Source organism: Crinia signifera, chromosome 1 (genome assembly GCF_055691185.1).
Source record: "Crinia signifera chromosome 1, ASM5569118v1, whole genome shotgun sequence".
Lineage (NCBI taxonomy): Eukaryota > Metazoa > Chordata > Amphibia > Anura > Myobatrachidae > Crinia > Crinia signifera.
The window spans coordinates 225423651-225439375 of record NC_139217.1 but is presented as its reverse complement, the minus strand read 5'-3'; the positions used below and the strand labels follow the sequence as shown (position 1 = coordinate 225439375).

The window sequence follows — 15725 nt, the reverse complement described above, 5'->3', positions numbered from 1 at the left end:
TTTGTCCATCTAAGAAGGAGTGAACCAGAATAAGGACCTAAGTTACATTGAGTGTTTTTGTCAGAGGACAAAGCCAAGGAGGTGCAGAGCTTGACCGGGCAGATTCTCAGACCCTCATCCATCTGTCTGGATTTGCCTGAGACTGTTGTGCAAGTCGGTCGGGGGAATACTGACACCATGAAAATGGAAAGGATTTCTCTGACTCGAGAGTCGCTGTGGTGGACACGTGGAAACTCTGCAGATGGGCAGATCTCTGTTGGCCTGGGACTGGTTAGAGGTCATGACACATGCAAGTCTCAAGGGTTGGGGAGCTGTGGTTCTCCAACTCAGACTTCAGGGTCTGTGGTCACAATCGGAAGCAATCCTGACGATATATATCTTGTAGCACAGAGCAGTTCTGAGGACACTTCTGCTGTTGTTCAAGGTTCTCCGGTGAGAATTGCGACTGTGGCATAGTTGAACCACAAGGGGGGTACTCGCAGCAAGTTGGCGATGCGAGAAACTTCACAGATACTCTGGTGGGCGGAATCCCATGTTCCAGCATTGTCAGCTGTGTTTATTCCGAGTATCCGGAATGGGGATGCGGACTTCCTCAGCAGATAGGAACTCCAGGAGGGGGAGTGGGCCTTACAACTGGAGGTGTTCAGGGACATCACGATGCACTGGGGAGTTCCGGAAGTGGACTTGGTGGCCTCATGGCACAATTGTCAAGTTCTGCTGTTCTGTTCCCGGACCAGAGATCCGAGGGCGTGGGCTGTGGGCGCCATGTAAGTGTCTTGGACTTTCAGGCTGGCTCGTCTTCAAGGGTTACAGGTGATCCTGGTGGCTCAAGACTGGCGCAGGAGGTCCTGGTATTTGGACATTCTCAGATTGTTAGTAGCGCCTCCATGGCGACTTCCTCTTCGTCCAGATCTCCTTCCTAGAGGCCCATTCCTTCATCAGGACCTAGCTCGGCTAAATTTGGCAGCGTGGCTTTTGAAATCTCATTATTAAAAAAGAAGGGATTTTCTGATGGAGTGATTTCAGATTATGGTAAAAGCCAGGAAATCGGTCTCTTCAGCAAATTACTATAGTGTGTGGAAGATCTACATCAGATGGTGTGAGAAGCAGAAAGTACATACGTCTAGGTTCAAATTGGCTAAACTTTTGGATTTTCTTCAAAATGGTTTTTCTGCAGGATTGAGTCTTCAACTCTTAAAGGTACAGCTGTCTGCTATTTTTTTCAGAAAAGTATAGCTATTTTGCCTGAGGTTCCGTGTTTTCTTCAGGGTGTGGTGCATAATCGACCACCGTATCGTCAGCCGGTAGCTCTGTGGGACTTGTCCCTGGTGCTATCCGTGTTGCAGAAGTCTCCCTTTGAACCCTTGCGTTCAGCAGATTTAAAATTTCTGTCTTGAAAGTTGGTTTTTCTTCTGGCTATCGCTTCGGCCAGGAGAGTGTCAGAGTTGTTGGCCTTGTCAGCCTCCCTTTCCTTATCTTCCATGAGGATAGGGCTGTTCTACGTACAGTTCCAAAATTCTTACCAAAGGTGGTCTCTGATTTCCATTTAAACCATAAGATTGTTCTTCCAGTGTTTTGCCCTCCTGAGGAGACCAAGCACAGGGACAAGCTGTTACTTTTGAATGTGGTTCGCGCTTTGCGTATTTGGACAGAGTGAGGTCTTTTCGTAAGACTGATACCTTGCTGGTGCGTTTTACGTGCTGCGGATCTGAGCATACCCTCCCAAAGGAGCTCACAGTATGAGGTTCTTGCTTGAGATTTTGAGAAGTACATGGATACTGTCCATAGTGATAATACAATATGGCACCTAATTTGGTTAAATTTACCTCATGGCATGTACGGGGTCTTAATGACAAAATCCAAAGAGCTGTAGTCTTTAGACAACTTAGGCGGTACAACTCCGATGTCATTTGCTTAATGGAAACCCACCTTGTGGGGGCCAAGGTTCTATCCCTTAAAAAACCCTGGGTGGGCTGGTCGGTACGACTCAACTCTACCTCTTCATCTAGAGGTGTATCGTTCCTTATCCGTAAATTGGTCCCATATCATGTGGAGCAGTTGCAAATTGATAATTGTGGCCGCTATGTTTTTTAAAATGTACAATTCACTCGATATCTCTTTTACTGCCAACTGTTTATATACCATCCCCCTCTCTAGTGAAGTCCTTAAAAAAGCTGCAGAATTTATTGCTAAATGCCCCGATACACTAGTGTGCATGGGAACTATAATAATATCCTGAATCCTGATTTGGATAGGCAATCTGGGTCATGGATGAGGATTAGACAGGGGCACAAACAATTACTGCACTACTAAACCGTATTGGTATAACCTTCCGTTAGTATTCCTGCTTTTCTCCCATGCATTCTGCCTTCTCCAGAATAGATTTGGCATCTAGAGATGTCCAACCCAAAATACAGTCCATACATTATGAAATGAGGGGTATTTCTGACCACTCTTCTCTGATGTTTACCATGGATTTGGGAGGCAGTAGCGGACAAGTGTTTGGGAATGAAATCCATTGCGGCTTACCTGTATAGGTCCTGGTGCTGATCTGGAGGAACTATGGCTAGAATTTATAGAACTGAATACAAACACTGCTCCTCGTCCAGTAATGCATTTAAATCCTTCCTAAGGGGTGTGCTGATATAAATGGACAGAAGTTGACCTGGAAACCTCTTGTAGGATGCTCGAATGGGTATATCTCGAAGATGTATTAGCTTCCTCTAAGAAACTGGGGTTAGATGCCCAGAAACTGTGGACGGAATTACCGGCAAAGCAAAATACTGCTTAATGTTTATTAAGCATCCTCAATATGCCGTGCAGCTATCTAGCCAGATTGGCAAGTGTAGAAAAGACTAGTAATACAGTGTGTGAAATTAGGGGTCTGAGTGGGGAATTGTACAATCAAACTCAAGAGATTGCTGCACAATTCTTAGAATATCATTGGCAGCTTTGCAATGCCAAACGAACATGTGGCATGAATAAGTTTTGAGATTACTTAAGTGCAATACCATTGCCTTCGTTGTCACCTGAGACGAGGGTCCTCCTAGAGCATGGGTCATCAAACTGCGGCCCTCCAGATGTTGTGAAACTACAAATCCCATCATGCCTTGACGCAGTTTTAACACTCCCTTATAGCAAAACTGTGGCAAGGCATGATGGGATTTGTAGTTTCACAACATCTGGAGGGCCGCAGTTTGAGGACCCATGTCCTAGAGTCTCCCTTGAGGGTGGATCAAGTGGAAACGGCAATTAAGTCTTTCCCTAGTGGTAAGGCTCCAGGCCTTGACTGCATTCCCCTTCAGCTTTATAAAAAGCTAATTTCCTTTTACACATTTAAACTGTTATCTTTATATAATGGGTTATTTAAATACAGATCTCTGCCAGATAAAGACTCTACACGTGTTGAATGATATAGACCCATCTCTTGCTAAAGTTTTGTCCTTAGGTTAAGGTACTCAGATCATCCATGAAAACCAAACCGGCTTCATGCCTGGTAAGTGTACACTGATTCATCTGAGGCAGCTGTGTACACACTTGCAGGTCTCCCGCAGGGACTCTCACTCGTCAGTAATAGTTTCACTAGATGCGGCTAAGGCATTCGATTTTGTGGAGTGGGCGTTTCTGTGGGAGACCATGTCAAGATTCTGCATAGGTTTGGTTTTCATCCATAAGTACCAATCAGACAAGTCTTTTTGTATGTTTATTGGTTATATCCTTTTGTCAAAATAGAGTACTATGTGCTGCTTTTCTTGATTGCCTTGATAAGGGTTTAATTTAAAGTAGAACTTCCTAATTTATCTTACAGGAGACATGGAATATAATGTGTGGTTAAATTGTGATCATTTTGTAGGTGTTGAATCGGCTGACATTTGCATCCACCCTTTCACATCTAAGAAGACTGAATTCCCCTATTGGCAGAGATGGTAAACTTGCCAAACCCAGACAGCTGCACAACACACTGTGGGGAATGGTGTGCCCTGCTGAAACTCCTGAGGTAATAAATATGGATCAGTTTAAAAAGACATTATATGCTCCACTTTTTTTTTTTTTTCCCCATTAACTTCGTTGGGGACACTGGGTTGTTGACTGATACTATCCACTCTTATTTATCTCCATCCTGGTGGACCGGGCAGAGGAAGATCTTATATCTGGACCTACCTCTGTTTTTACCCACTACCCTTTGTGACATCCAGTGTAGCCTTCTTTGCAGCAATCCGGTCTCGGAGATAAATATACATTGTATGGGGATCATACGTTTTGTTTTTTTGTGTATTTACAGGGTCATGCTGTGGGGCTTGTGAAAAATCTGGCATTGATGGCCTATATCTCAGTTGGGTCTCAGCCTTCTCCAATATTGGAGTTCTTGGAAGAATGGAGTATGGAAAACCTTGAAGAAATTTCCCCAGCAGCCATTGCAGAGTATGTATTCTGATATTTTTTTTTTATGGTTCTCTTACTCTAGAAACAGATGTTCTTTTAAAGAAATCATTTACATTGGATCTTTGAATCGTGATTATTCAACCAGTTCCCCCGATCTTTTCAGAAAACTTCTGCAAGAGGCAATTTTTTTGAGACTTTTAAAATTAAATATTTCCTGGAAATCGAAAGATTTTCAGATCCGGTTAGGATGGAAAACACTACTTAGATGTGTGCCTTAAATTTAATTTTCAAACTTTGAAGTACTTGAACAAAATAAATTGTTTAGAATTTCTGAATGAATGATTTTTTTTTTTGTCTGGTTTAAGATGAGTTTTTTTTTTTTTTTTTTTTTTTAACAGATACATGAAAAGGCTAAATTTGGTTTATTTAGGTTTATATAACTTCCTGTTTGAAAACAACATTGAGTGCAACTTTTTTTTTCAGTACAAAAAGAAACCAAGGTATAAAAAGACAGTGTGTACATTAAATCACAAAGGTCGTGATAGCCCAAGTATAGATCAAAGAATAGCCATAATAATTAGCATATATTATTTTTTTTTACATACAACTTCACGGTGTGCTGATATACAGTTAATATTTCCTTGGGGTACTTGTTTCTATCGCATACCATAAGCCATACAATGGTATGCAGTGCGATGTTACACGATGGCAGCCGATGTTAAATCATATACCATTGAATTGTATGCCATATACAATGGTATACGATTTAAAATTGTATAAGCACCCTAATGGGCGTTTTCAATGTTAAATGGGCCCCCTATAAGATTATTAATTGTATAAGCACCGTAATGGGTGCTTACAATGTTAAAAGCACCCCCACTATCAACGCCAACCCGAAGCGTGGCGAGCCCGTGAGGGGCGGCGGTGGTACGCGTCCTCCGACCTTTTCATACCCCCACCATCCACTTCGGTATGGAGTTGATTTTAGATAGTGTGGCGAGCCACCGAGCCCGAAGTGTGGCAAGCGTAAAGTAATACGCGTCCCCTTGCGGGGCTCGCTCGCGCTCACCACGCTTCGGCCTCGGTGCGCTCGCCACACTATATAAAATCAACTCCACGCCAACGTGGCTAGTGGGGGTATGAAAAGGTCGGAGGACGCGTACCACCGCCGCCCCTCACGGGCTCGCCACGCTTCGGGTTGGCGTTGATAGTGGGGGTGGCGTGGGGGTGCATTTAACATTGTAAGCACCCATTAGGGTGCTTATACAATTAAAAATCGTATAGGGGGGCCATTTAACATTGAAAAAACCCATTAGGGTCCTTATACAATTTAAAATCGCATGCGGGTATGTGGCATGCGATGCGATACAATGCATAAGATGCCATACGACTGAATATCGTGGGCGCCGTGCTAGGAAACAAGTACCTTCCTTGGAAAAGGACCTGACTCTTTCCAATTACTGGTTTGTGAACATGTAAGTTACAATAAGTATATTTTGAGATATATATATATATATATATATATATATATATATATATATATATATATATATATATATATATATATATATATATATATATATATATATATATATATATATATATATATATATATATATATATAGAGAACAAAAAAGAGGGCACTCACCAATCGCTGAATAAATGTGAAGAAAAACGATTTATTGTTGCTTACATGACAGGGCTAACGTTTCTGTCTCAACAAAGACCTTTGTCAAAGCCAAGCAGTATCAAGAACAGGTCCTTCCACCATGGGTGTTCATGGTGGAAGGACCTGTTCTTGATACTGCTTGGCTTTGAAAAAGGTATTTGTTGAGACTGAAACGTTAGCCCTGTCATGTAAGCAACAATAAATCGTTTTTCTTCACATTTATTCAGCGATTGGTGAGTGCCCTCTTTTTTGTTCTCTTTTATTTGGATATTTTATCCTTGGAGTGAGCACCACCGTGGTGACTCGTTTGTGATAGGTGCGGAATTTCCTGGAGTATATATAGATATCTATATATCTCTCTCTCTATCTCTATCTCTCTCTATATCTCTCTCTATATCTCTCTATCTCTATCTCTCTCTATATCTCTCTCTATATCTCTCTATCTCTCTCTCTCTATCTCTCTCTCTCTATCTCTCTCTCTATCTATATCTCTCTCCACAGAAAGGCACTCCAACACGGAATAAAGGCCCGTACACACTGGGCGACTTTGAGCTGAAAGTCGCTCAAAACAGCAGGTTTGAGTGTCTTTCAGCTCAAAGCCGCCCAGTGTGTATGCCGGGGCGATGAGTGCTGCTGCACGCTCCCGCAACATCGCCGGGAAAGCCGTTCATCTGCTAGTTATACCAGCATATGAGCGGCTTTCAGGACGGCTTTGCATAGTGCTCCGCTATACAACGCTGTCCTCCCCCCTCCGTCAGCACCGGGCAGGGGGAAAGCCGCTCAGTGTGTATGCACTGAGCGGCTTTCCCCCTGCATCATCGCTGTCCATACACGCTGGGCGTAGTCGCCCAGTGTGTATGGACCTTTAGTGGTAAAAAACCTTCAAGTCTGGCGACGTGGACATCACCAAATACCAGTATTTTCGGGGTATCAGCCCCTTCCTCAGGGTACAATCCACCAACCGATATAATATATATACACCTTTGATGAACCGCACTGAATAATAGGCAGGAGGACAATTGGGCGGTGCTCCACTAAAGGATAGCTGATCCCATAATGTAGTTTGTAGAAAGCAGGCACTCACCAGCAGAGATTGCAAAGATCAAAGGCAAAGTTTTATTCCATAGTAGCAAAGTTCAGGTCAACGTTTCGATCCTCTAAAGCAGGGCTCAGCAAATACCGGGGGGGGCGGGTTGCCACGGCGACCAGATTCTGCTTCCTGGCGACCAGATATTTTGCAGGGAGGGAGGAAGCAGAATCTGGTCGTCGGCAGCCCGACCACCCGTCTCCCCCGTCCTGTCAGGCCAGCGCAGCGCGGTCCCCGACCCCCCGGCCAGCCTGTGTCAGGCACAGGCTGGTATAAGAAGATGCGCTCTCCCAACTGCCCGTGTCAAAATGTTTAAGAGTGGCGGCCGCAGGTCCCATCAGGGAGAGACTGCTTACCGCCAGCAGCTCCGTCTCTGCCTCTTCCCGGCCGCCAGAGTTACGTCCCCTTACACCCGGCTGCGGGAGCTCCGTGACCACCCCCTCCCCCCCTGTGGCCCAGCGCTGGAGCTCAGTCTGTCCCCCTTCCATGTTGTTGCAGGAGCTCCGTCCGTGACAGCCCCCCCTCCGCCAGGCCATGTGAGCTCCAGCCTCCATGACATCCCTCCCCTCTGCCCAGCCACCGGTGCTCCCCCTTTGCCCGACCACCACAGAGCACATTATGGATGTGTCACTACTGGGAGGGCATTAGGGATGTGGTACTGTAGAGGGGCATTACCTGGGGCATGTGTGTGGCCAGGGGAGGTAGAGGTGCTGGGTGTACCTGCCTGCGATCCCTGGCAAAGGGCATTTTGACCCCTGGCATCAAGCATGCAACCCCTGGCAATGAGCATGTAGGTAAGCTGCACTTATGTGACATAATATGTACTAAGCATTACAGCGTGTGGTATTGTATGTAATGGGCATTACAATGTGGCTTAATGTGTAATGGGCATGCTGCTGTTTTGTAGAATGTGTAATGGGCATTAGTGTGTGGCATATGTGTAATGGGCATTATGGCATGTGTAATAATGTAATGGGTGTGACATATGTAATAGGCATTGCGTTGTAAAAAATTTCCACGCCTTCGGCGCGCACTGCCCCTATTTTTAGTTTGTCTGGCTCCTACACTTTCATCCTGGCTCCTAGATTTTTAAAAAATTTGTCAAGCCCTGCTCCTAAAGGGATCTTTTTCAAGACAGTCAAGCTAAAACAGGACCCATGACCAATATGCTGCCTGGTGTCATGGGTCCTGTTTTATCTGTCTTGAAAAACATCCCTTTAGAGAGGATCGAAACGTCGACCTGAACTTTGCTAATAGCTGACCATAGATTTACAGATTTATTTTCCGAGATGGCTGGTTGGAACAAAAACCTTATACTGGATGAGACAATTGACAGTTAACCATATGCTTGGAAAAGTGCGAGAACTGACGAACTGTCATTCAGATATTACCAGGTTTTTTTTTCCAACCATTCAGATCTGACAATCTGTAAATGTATGGCCAGCTTTACACCTACTTTGTGATTTTATGTATTATCTCTTTTTAGCATCCCTGCCACTTACCATCCCTTGCTGGCTCCAAATACCCTTAGGGGTAAGAACTCATCCCATCCTTTTAGAGAATATAAATTTTACCATGTTATTTGCAAAATAAATTTGTATATATTTTTAACTCTATCTCTGGCGCCTGGTAATATTATCACACCAACCCATCTTCCATCTCTTTAGCAGTCTGGTCTGGAAATCTTTTAGCTGTAGTGGCATTTAATCTCAAGGACATGAAGAGCAACATAATAATCTGTCCATTCAGCTGATTTACTGTATTTAGTCATTTAAAAAAAGGTTTTCATTGAAGGATTGAAGAGCAGTCGCAATATATTTTGGTGGTGGGAATGGGTAGGAGGTGTTCAAGGGTATTCCAGCTCTCTTTAACTTTCAGTTGACAAAGTTTGTGACTGGGGCATCCATATATGCTTTCGCATGGTATTACCTGGTATCAGTCATAGGGGGGTGCTGGATGACTGCCCAACAGTTGGGATTTCAACAGTCAGTACTCCGACATCTGAATCCCGACTATTTAAATGGCCGACAGTGAGGATCCCGACTGACAGGGGATTTTTTCCCTTGTAAGGGACCACGACCTCCATAGAGGGAGAATAGAACCTGTGGCAATCGTAGCGATCCCGCAAGGGGCTTTTTGTGCTCGTCCTCAGTCGGGGCACTGGCAGTCGGGATACTGACCATCTGTATCACGATTGTTGGGCCGCCGTACCACACCCGTCACACGGAGTCCCTGAAAGAGCTGTTTAAGAGGACTTCTTAATTTGTAAAAATAAAGTCTCACACACTATTAATAGTCAACTTTCATCTTTCTTCTATGCTTTCTTTGTAATTAACCCTCTGATCAGGCATAGATGTATTGTGCAAGATGTCCTTTAACAACATTGCAATTGTGTGTTTCTTATATAATTTATAATGATTCTCATTTTTTGATTTTGAATATTTAGTGCCACAAAAATATTTGTCAATGGGTGCTGGGTTGGAATTCATAAGGATCCTGAACAGTTGATGAATACACTTCGTAAACTTCGCCGTCAAATGGACATCATTGTCTCTGAGGTGCTTTGTTATTAAACATCAAAGAAAATGTATCCTATTAACGCACCACTTATTGTTAATAGTTATAATATAACTGTTATATGAAGTGGTACTTGTTTCCTAGCACGGCGCCCACTAGCAAATAGCTTAGTGGGCTAATCTGCGTAGGGAAATCGCATCGCGTAGCGTGTATAGTGCGATGCGATGTCCATATAAAGTGCACAGGAGTGCTTATACAATGAAATATCGCATAGGATCGCATGGCACCAAATGCGATGCAATATTTCATTGTACAAGCACCCATGCCATGAGATGTGATGGGTGCTTACTATGACGTGATGCAATGAGATGTGATTTGTGCATAGTATTATAAGCACCTCTGACATTGTTTTGCGTCACCCCCAGTATTAACACCACCCCGAAGAGTGGCGGCGGAACGCGTCCTCCGGCCTTTTCACACCCCCACTATCCACGTCGGCGTGGAGTTGATTTTATATAGTGTGGCGAGCCGTCGAGCCCGAAGCGTGGCGAGCGCACGCGGAATACATGTAAAGTAATCCTCAGCCCCTCACGGGGCTCGCTGCACTCGCCACGCTTCGGGCTCGCTGCGCTTGTCACACTATATAGAATCAACTAAACACCGACGTGGATAGTGGGGATATGAAAAGGTCGGAGGACGCGTTCCGCCGCCCCTCGCCACGCTTCGGGGTGGTGTTAATAAAGTAACTTAACTCCATGCCAACATGGATAGTTCATACCCCCACTATCCATGTTGGCATGGAGTTGATTTTAGATAGCGTGGCGAGCGTAGCGAGTCACCGAGCCCGCAGCGTGGGCGAGTGAAGCGAGCCCCGCAAGGGGACTCAGACATGCTGGCGCCGTGAAACTACACAAGTACCAAATAACTCATTAACCATAAAATAATTTGGTTATCCGACCCATTGTTTTTCGCCACATAAAATCCTCCAGGTACGATGGGAGCATGTGTCTTGCGGTGCCCCGATGGCGTTTATCGCGCCATTTGCATGCGCCCCACATTCTTTTTATGTTTTGGGTATAAACCCCTGTGGATGGGTCTATGAAGTGATACCGGTGCTTAACCTGGGCGTGCTAATATCCTGCCAATTGGAGCTGATCAGTGCTATACGCCCTCCAGCAGTCTGTGTAAATTCATTGTCAATGATAGCCGTCATCAACGCGGGTGGCCACCATCGTGTGGAAACACTGCCCTGTTTCCCTGCACATTCCCCCAAAAGCCCACTGCTGGGGTAACATCCGGCCTACATTGCTCTTTCGCCTCACGAATAAGCTTTCATCCACCTCCACTATGCGATCTGGTCCACCGATACGGCACTGAGATCCATCAAGCAAGCCTCCCGCATCCACTTATTGTATAATACGTTTTTTTGGACATATTCAGCTGTTGCTGACAGTAATTGATCGATGTCTGCTCCTGTGCCCATGAATATATGAACCTCACCAAGGTGAGAAAGGGTAAGCGGCACCCTGGAAACCAGTGTGCTGCTCTGAGGCTCACCTTTAGGCGGCAAACCTTGACATGGCACGGCCACATACCTTCCTTCACACTTAGGCGCATAATGTGTCCATTGGCGCAATTCGCCGCCACCATTAGTAGATGATGGCACTGAAAAAACTAAATTGCCTCCTCCTGAGGCAATTAGAATATATTCAGCAAAGCAGCCATATCGTCAGCTTTCACAAAATAGCAAATCTCTCTCTCAGTAAAAAAGAAGCTCAGAAATACACGTACACTCCTCTCAGAAAATCACCTCAGAATGATTTCTGAGCTGATGTGACCAGGGGCGAGATTCACAGTGAGCGGGAACAGTAGCGGTACTGAAATTGCATCGCACGCATCAAACGGCAATAACGTACCATGCGATGCGATTTCACTACGTTGCCTTAACGTAGAAAATCTGGGCGCCCTGCTAGGAAACAAGTACCTATTAAGTATTAAAACTATACATTTGATTAGTTTACCAATCTGTTCAGACACACTTAATACGCCAATTTTTTTTTTTTTTTTTAAATGCACAAATCATGTAAGGGTCTGCAATATCTGATGTAAAATGCTTTTCAGGTGAAATGTTATGTAAACATTTAGGGGTAAAGTTTACTAAGATGTGTATTCTACTTCACATGTGATGTTGCTATGGGCAACCAATAAGATCATGTCTACTATCCTCTAGGTGCTAAATAAATAAGTAGTAGATTCTGATTGGTTGCCCATAGTAACATCATATGTGAAGTAGAATACGCATCTTAGTAAATTTCCCCCTTAATCTTTTTTTGAGTGTTTTAAGCCTTGTATAGGGCTTTGTTCTTTTTTAGCAGAATAATGGTCCTTCACAGGGGTAACTCCTCAATAATGACTATTGCAGTTGTGCATTTTGGATATCCGTCTAAGAAACTTTCTGTCTTTTCAGGTGTCTATGATTAGAGATATTAGAGAGCGAGAAATTCGGATCTACACAGATGCAGGAAGAATCTGCAGGCCTTTGCTTATTGTGGAAAAGCAGAAGTTATTGCTGAAAAGGAGACACATTGACCAACTTAAAGAAAGGGAATATAATAATTACAGGTAGAAATAATACCTCTTTTGATCAAGCGTTAAGGGATGCGGTCGGACAACGAGTCAACCACTATTGGATGACAGTCAACAGGTGGACACATGAAAAGATGACAGGAATTAGGTCAATATGTTCAATAATTTGACTTAAGCGTTAGGGCGACATGAGTTTTTCCACTTAAACAAAAAAAAAAAAGGTGTTTTTTCATACTTCACTAGCCATGTAAACATAGAGGGAGAATATAATAGTGTGCCGAGGCACATATACAGTGTCCATGTTGACATAGGCACCCAAAAATACATGAAAAACTTAACCCTTTTCTTGTGAAAGTTGGTCTGTTTGACAGTCGGCCCTATGACCCATACTCCAGAGTTAAATTGTTATACATAAATGTACTTTTTGAATGATTAAATGGGAATGTTACTTCTCATTTGTTTTATTTTCCCAGCTACAGTCAAAAGCTTTGATAATGATCTATATACTGTATGTTTTTAGTTGGCAGGACCTTGTTGCCAGCGGTGTTGTGGAATATATTGATACCCTGGAAGAGGAGACTGTTATGCTTGCTATGACACCTGATGACTTGCAAGAAAAGGGTGTGGCTTACTGTTCCACCTATACACACTGTGAAATTCACCCATCTATGATCCTAGGAGTCTGTGCTTCTATTATACCCTTCCCTGATCATAACCAGGTTAGTGACCGAGTCTTTTAAGATATTTTCATTACTACTGAACAGGCTGGAGCTTTCTAAAATACCATTGTCTGAAAGGTCCTCCATTAAACTAGTACAGCTTTTGGACTCACAGTTAACTGTACCCAGTGTGTTCAAGTGTTTAAGCACAGAAAAAATATTTACTGGCTAGGAAATTCCGCACGACACTCCAGAGGAGGTATGACTATTGAGAACATAGAGTGAACAGTTAGTGTGACAATGGGCGAGACATAGCGAGTAGCCAGGGCCCCATATAAGTTTGAATATATGGTGACAGTCATGAAGGTAGTAAGGTATGTAATTTTCTCCATGCTTGCGACAAACCAGATATAATTATTTAGAGCTGAAACAGAGGGAGTGGAAGCAGACTTAAATTTCTTAGCAATTAAAGATTTATTCAGGGATGGGTCTGAATGCAGGAAAGGTCAGTACAATAAGAATGTTCATGGATCTAAAGGAAGTGGGATACCTGATAGGGATTTCAAGATATCATGTGTTTTAGTCCAAAACAGGACAATATGGGGACAAGTCCACCATATGTGGAGAAGAGTTCCTCGTTTCCCACAGCCTCGCCAACATACGGGTGTGGCCGAAGGAAACATTTTAGATAATCTTTCAGAGGTACATTATACATTCCTACATTGTATTTTACAGCTCATTGGGCATAATTGTGATTTGTGTACACCAAACAAGATTTGGTGTACTTTGGCATAATTGTCAATATGCTTTGTATAGACAAGTACAGTGTACAAGCACAGGTTTCCTGGAAACAGGGATAAGTTGGTTTCATTTCTCCATTAGCAGTATAAGCAGGGTTTAAAGTGAGGTTTAACTGGATGGAACGGAGTTCCTCCACCTCTAATGGTGAGGTGGAACATATTAACCTCCACATTGGCCCTGCATAGTCATTCTCCCAGGAAAACATTCTAATTTGCAGAGGGATGCCAAAAACCCTACCACTGGCCCTGTCTCTTCCTAATGAGGGGAGAGGGGGTAATTAGGTGGCATAGAGAAAAGAGTTTCCCCACCTCTGCATGACCACTTTAAACCCTGAGTATAAGCATAGTTAATGGGTTATTTCCACCTTCTAAAGCCATTCTTCTGACTATAACACCCAATCCAGGAAGTGGTACATTCCTTTCTGCAAACATCCCTCCTTCCCCAGTCTGCTGTTTTTCATTCTTATTTATACTTCAAGATTCTATTTGTTTATTTATTAGGCATATATCCTTTACAGGAAATCCCCAGAACTTCTGCCATTTTTGGACTTTAATGAGCTTCCGGATGAAATCCTATACTCTCTCGGGCAAGAGTTTTTTCACATTACGCTGTTAGTGTCATGGAAGGTTTATGAAACAGATGAGCTCAATGCTGAATCCTAGTGACCACTTGTGCTCTTTATTTTGGGCTTTCTGATACTATTCAATAGCATATTTCTGCTCGGAGGGGTTTTCTTTTTTGTTGCCCAACATTTTTCTCCATATTATGGAACTATTTGTGAATGTCAAGTGACCGTGCACCATAAAGTGGTGCTGCATATTTCTGTGGTTGTGAATTTTCTTCCTTTTATATTTATTATAGGGTACTTGTGTATTATCACGGCGCCCACGATTTCCATCGTAGGGCATTGTACAACCCAAAATCGCGCGCGATGCGACCCGATTTTTAATTGTACAGGCACCCAGATGCCTGATTCCTATGTTAAATGCCCCCCAGACCCGATTTTTGATTGTACACCCACCCTGATGGGTAATGACTATGTTGAATGCCCCCCATTGTTAACGCGTGGTGAGCCCGTGAGGGGCGTCTGTACGCGTCCTCCGACCTTTTCATACCCCCACTATCCACGTCGGCGTGGAGGTGATTTTATGTAGTGGGACGAGCCACCGAGCCCGAAGCGTGGCGAGCGGGCACGGATGACTTCACATATTTTCTGTGTCCCCTCGCGGGACTCGCTGCGCTCACCACGCTTCGGGCTCGCTGTGCTCGGCAGACTATATAACAACAACTCCACGCCGACGTGGCTGGTGGGGGTATGAAAAGGTCGGAGGACGCGTGCCGCCGCCTCTTGCGGGCTCGCTTCGCTCGCCACGCTTCGGGTTGCCGTTGATAGTGGGGTGGCGTTAATAATGGGGGGTGGGGGGGGGGGGCATTTAACATACGTATTACCCATTTGGGTGGGTGTACATTTAAAATCAGGATGGGGGGGGGGGGTCATTTAACGTGGGAATAAGCCCAAGTCGGGCATCATCGCATTGCATGCCATTATAATGGCATGCGATGCAACGCGATATTAAAATTGTATACTCAGCCCAGGGAAAGTTCAAATCGGGTCCCATCGCATACCTTAATTAGTGGGATGTGATGCGATGGGAGCCGTGATAATACACAAGTATCTATTATAGTAATTAAAGTTTTTATATAGCAATGATCTCAATCCTCACATTGTTATATTTTATCTTTCCTGCAGTCACCTAGGAACACATATCAGTCTGCTATGGGTAAACAAGCAATGGGTGTTTATATTACAAATTTCCATGTCCGAATGGATACATTGGCTCATGTGTTGTATTATCCTCAAAAGCCACTGGTTACTACACGATCAATGGAGTACTTACGATTCCGAGAATTACCTGCTGGTAAGTTTTAAGATGTTAACATTTTGTATTCTATTTGCAGGCTACAGTTTCATTCCTTTACATTTTAAACAATGTATTTTCTTAATTTTATGATGATGGTGCTA

General features: G+C 43.8%; 1 protein-coding gene across 1 annotated transcript in view; it reads left to right on the top strand.

Annotated features, from left to right (window-relative positions):
- The window catches only part of POLR2B (RNA polymerase II subunit B), an 89306-nt gene that overhangs the window by 29317 nt on the left and 44264 nt on the right, over positions 1-15725 (top strand). Inside the window, exons 11-16 of the mRNA XM_083179342.1 lie at positions 3854-3997; positions 4283-4422; positions 9586-9697; positions 12124-12278; positions 12763-12961; positions 15453-15621. Of these exons, the coding sequence (XP_083035468.1) occupies positions 3854-3997; positions 4283-4422; positions 9586-9697; positions 12124-12278; positions 12763-12961; positions 15453-15621 (919 nt within the window). The remainder of the gene's footprint in view (positions 1-3853; positions 3998-4282; positions 4423-9585; positions 9698-12123; positions 12279-12762; positions 12962-15452; positions 15622-15725) is intronic.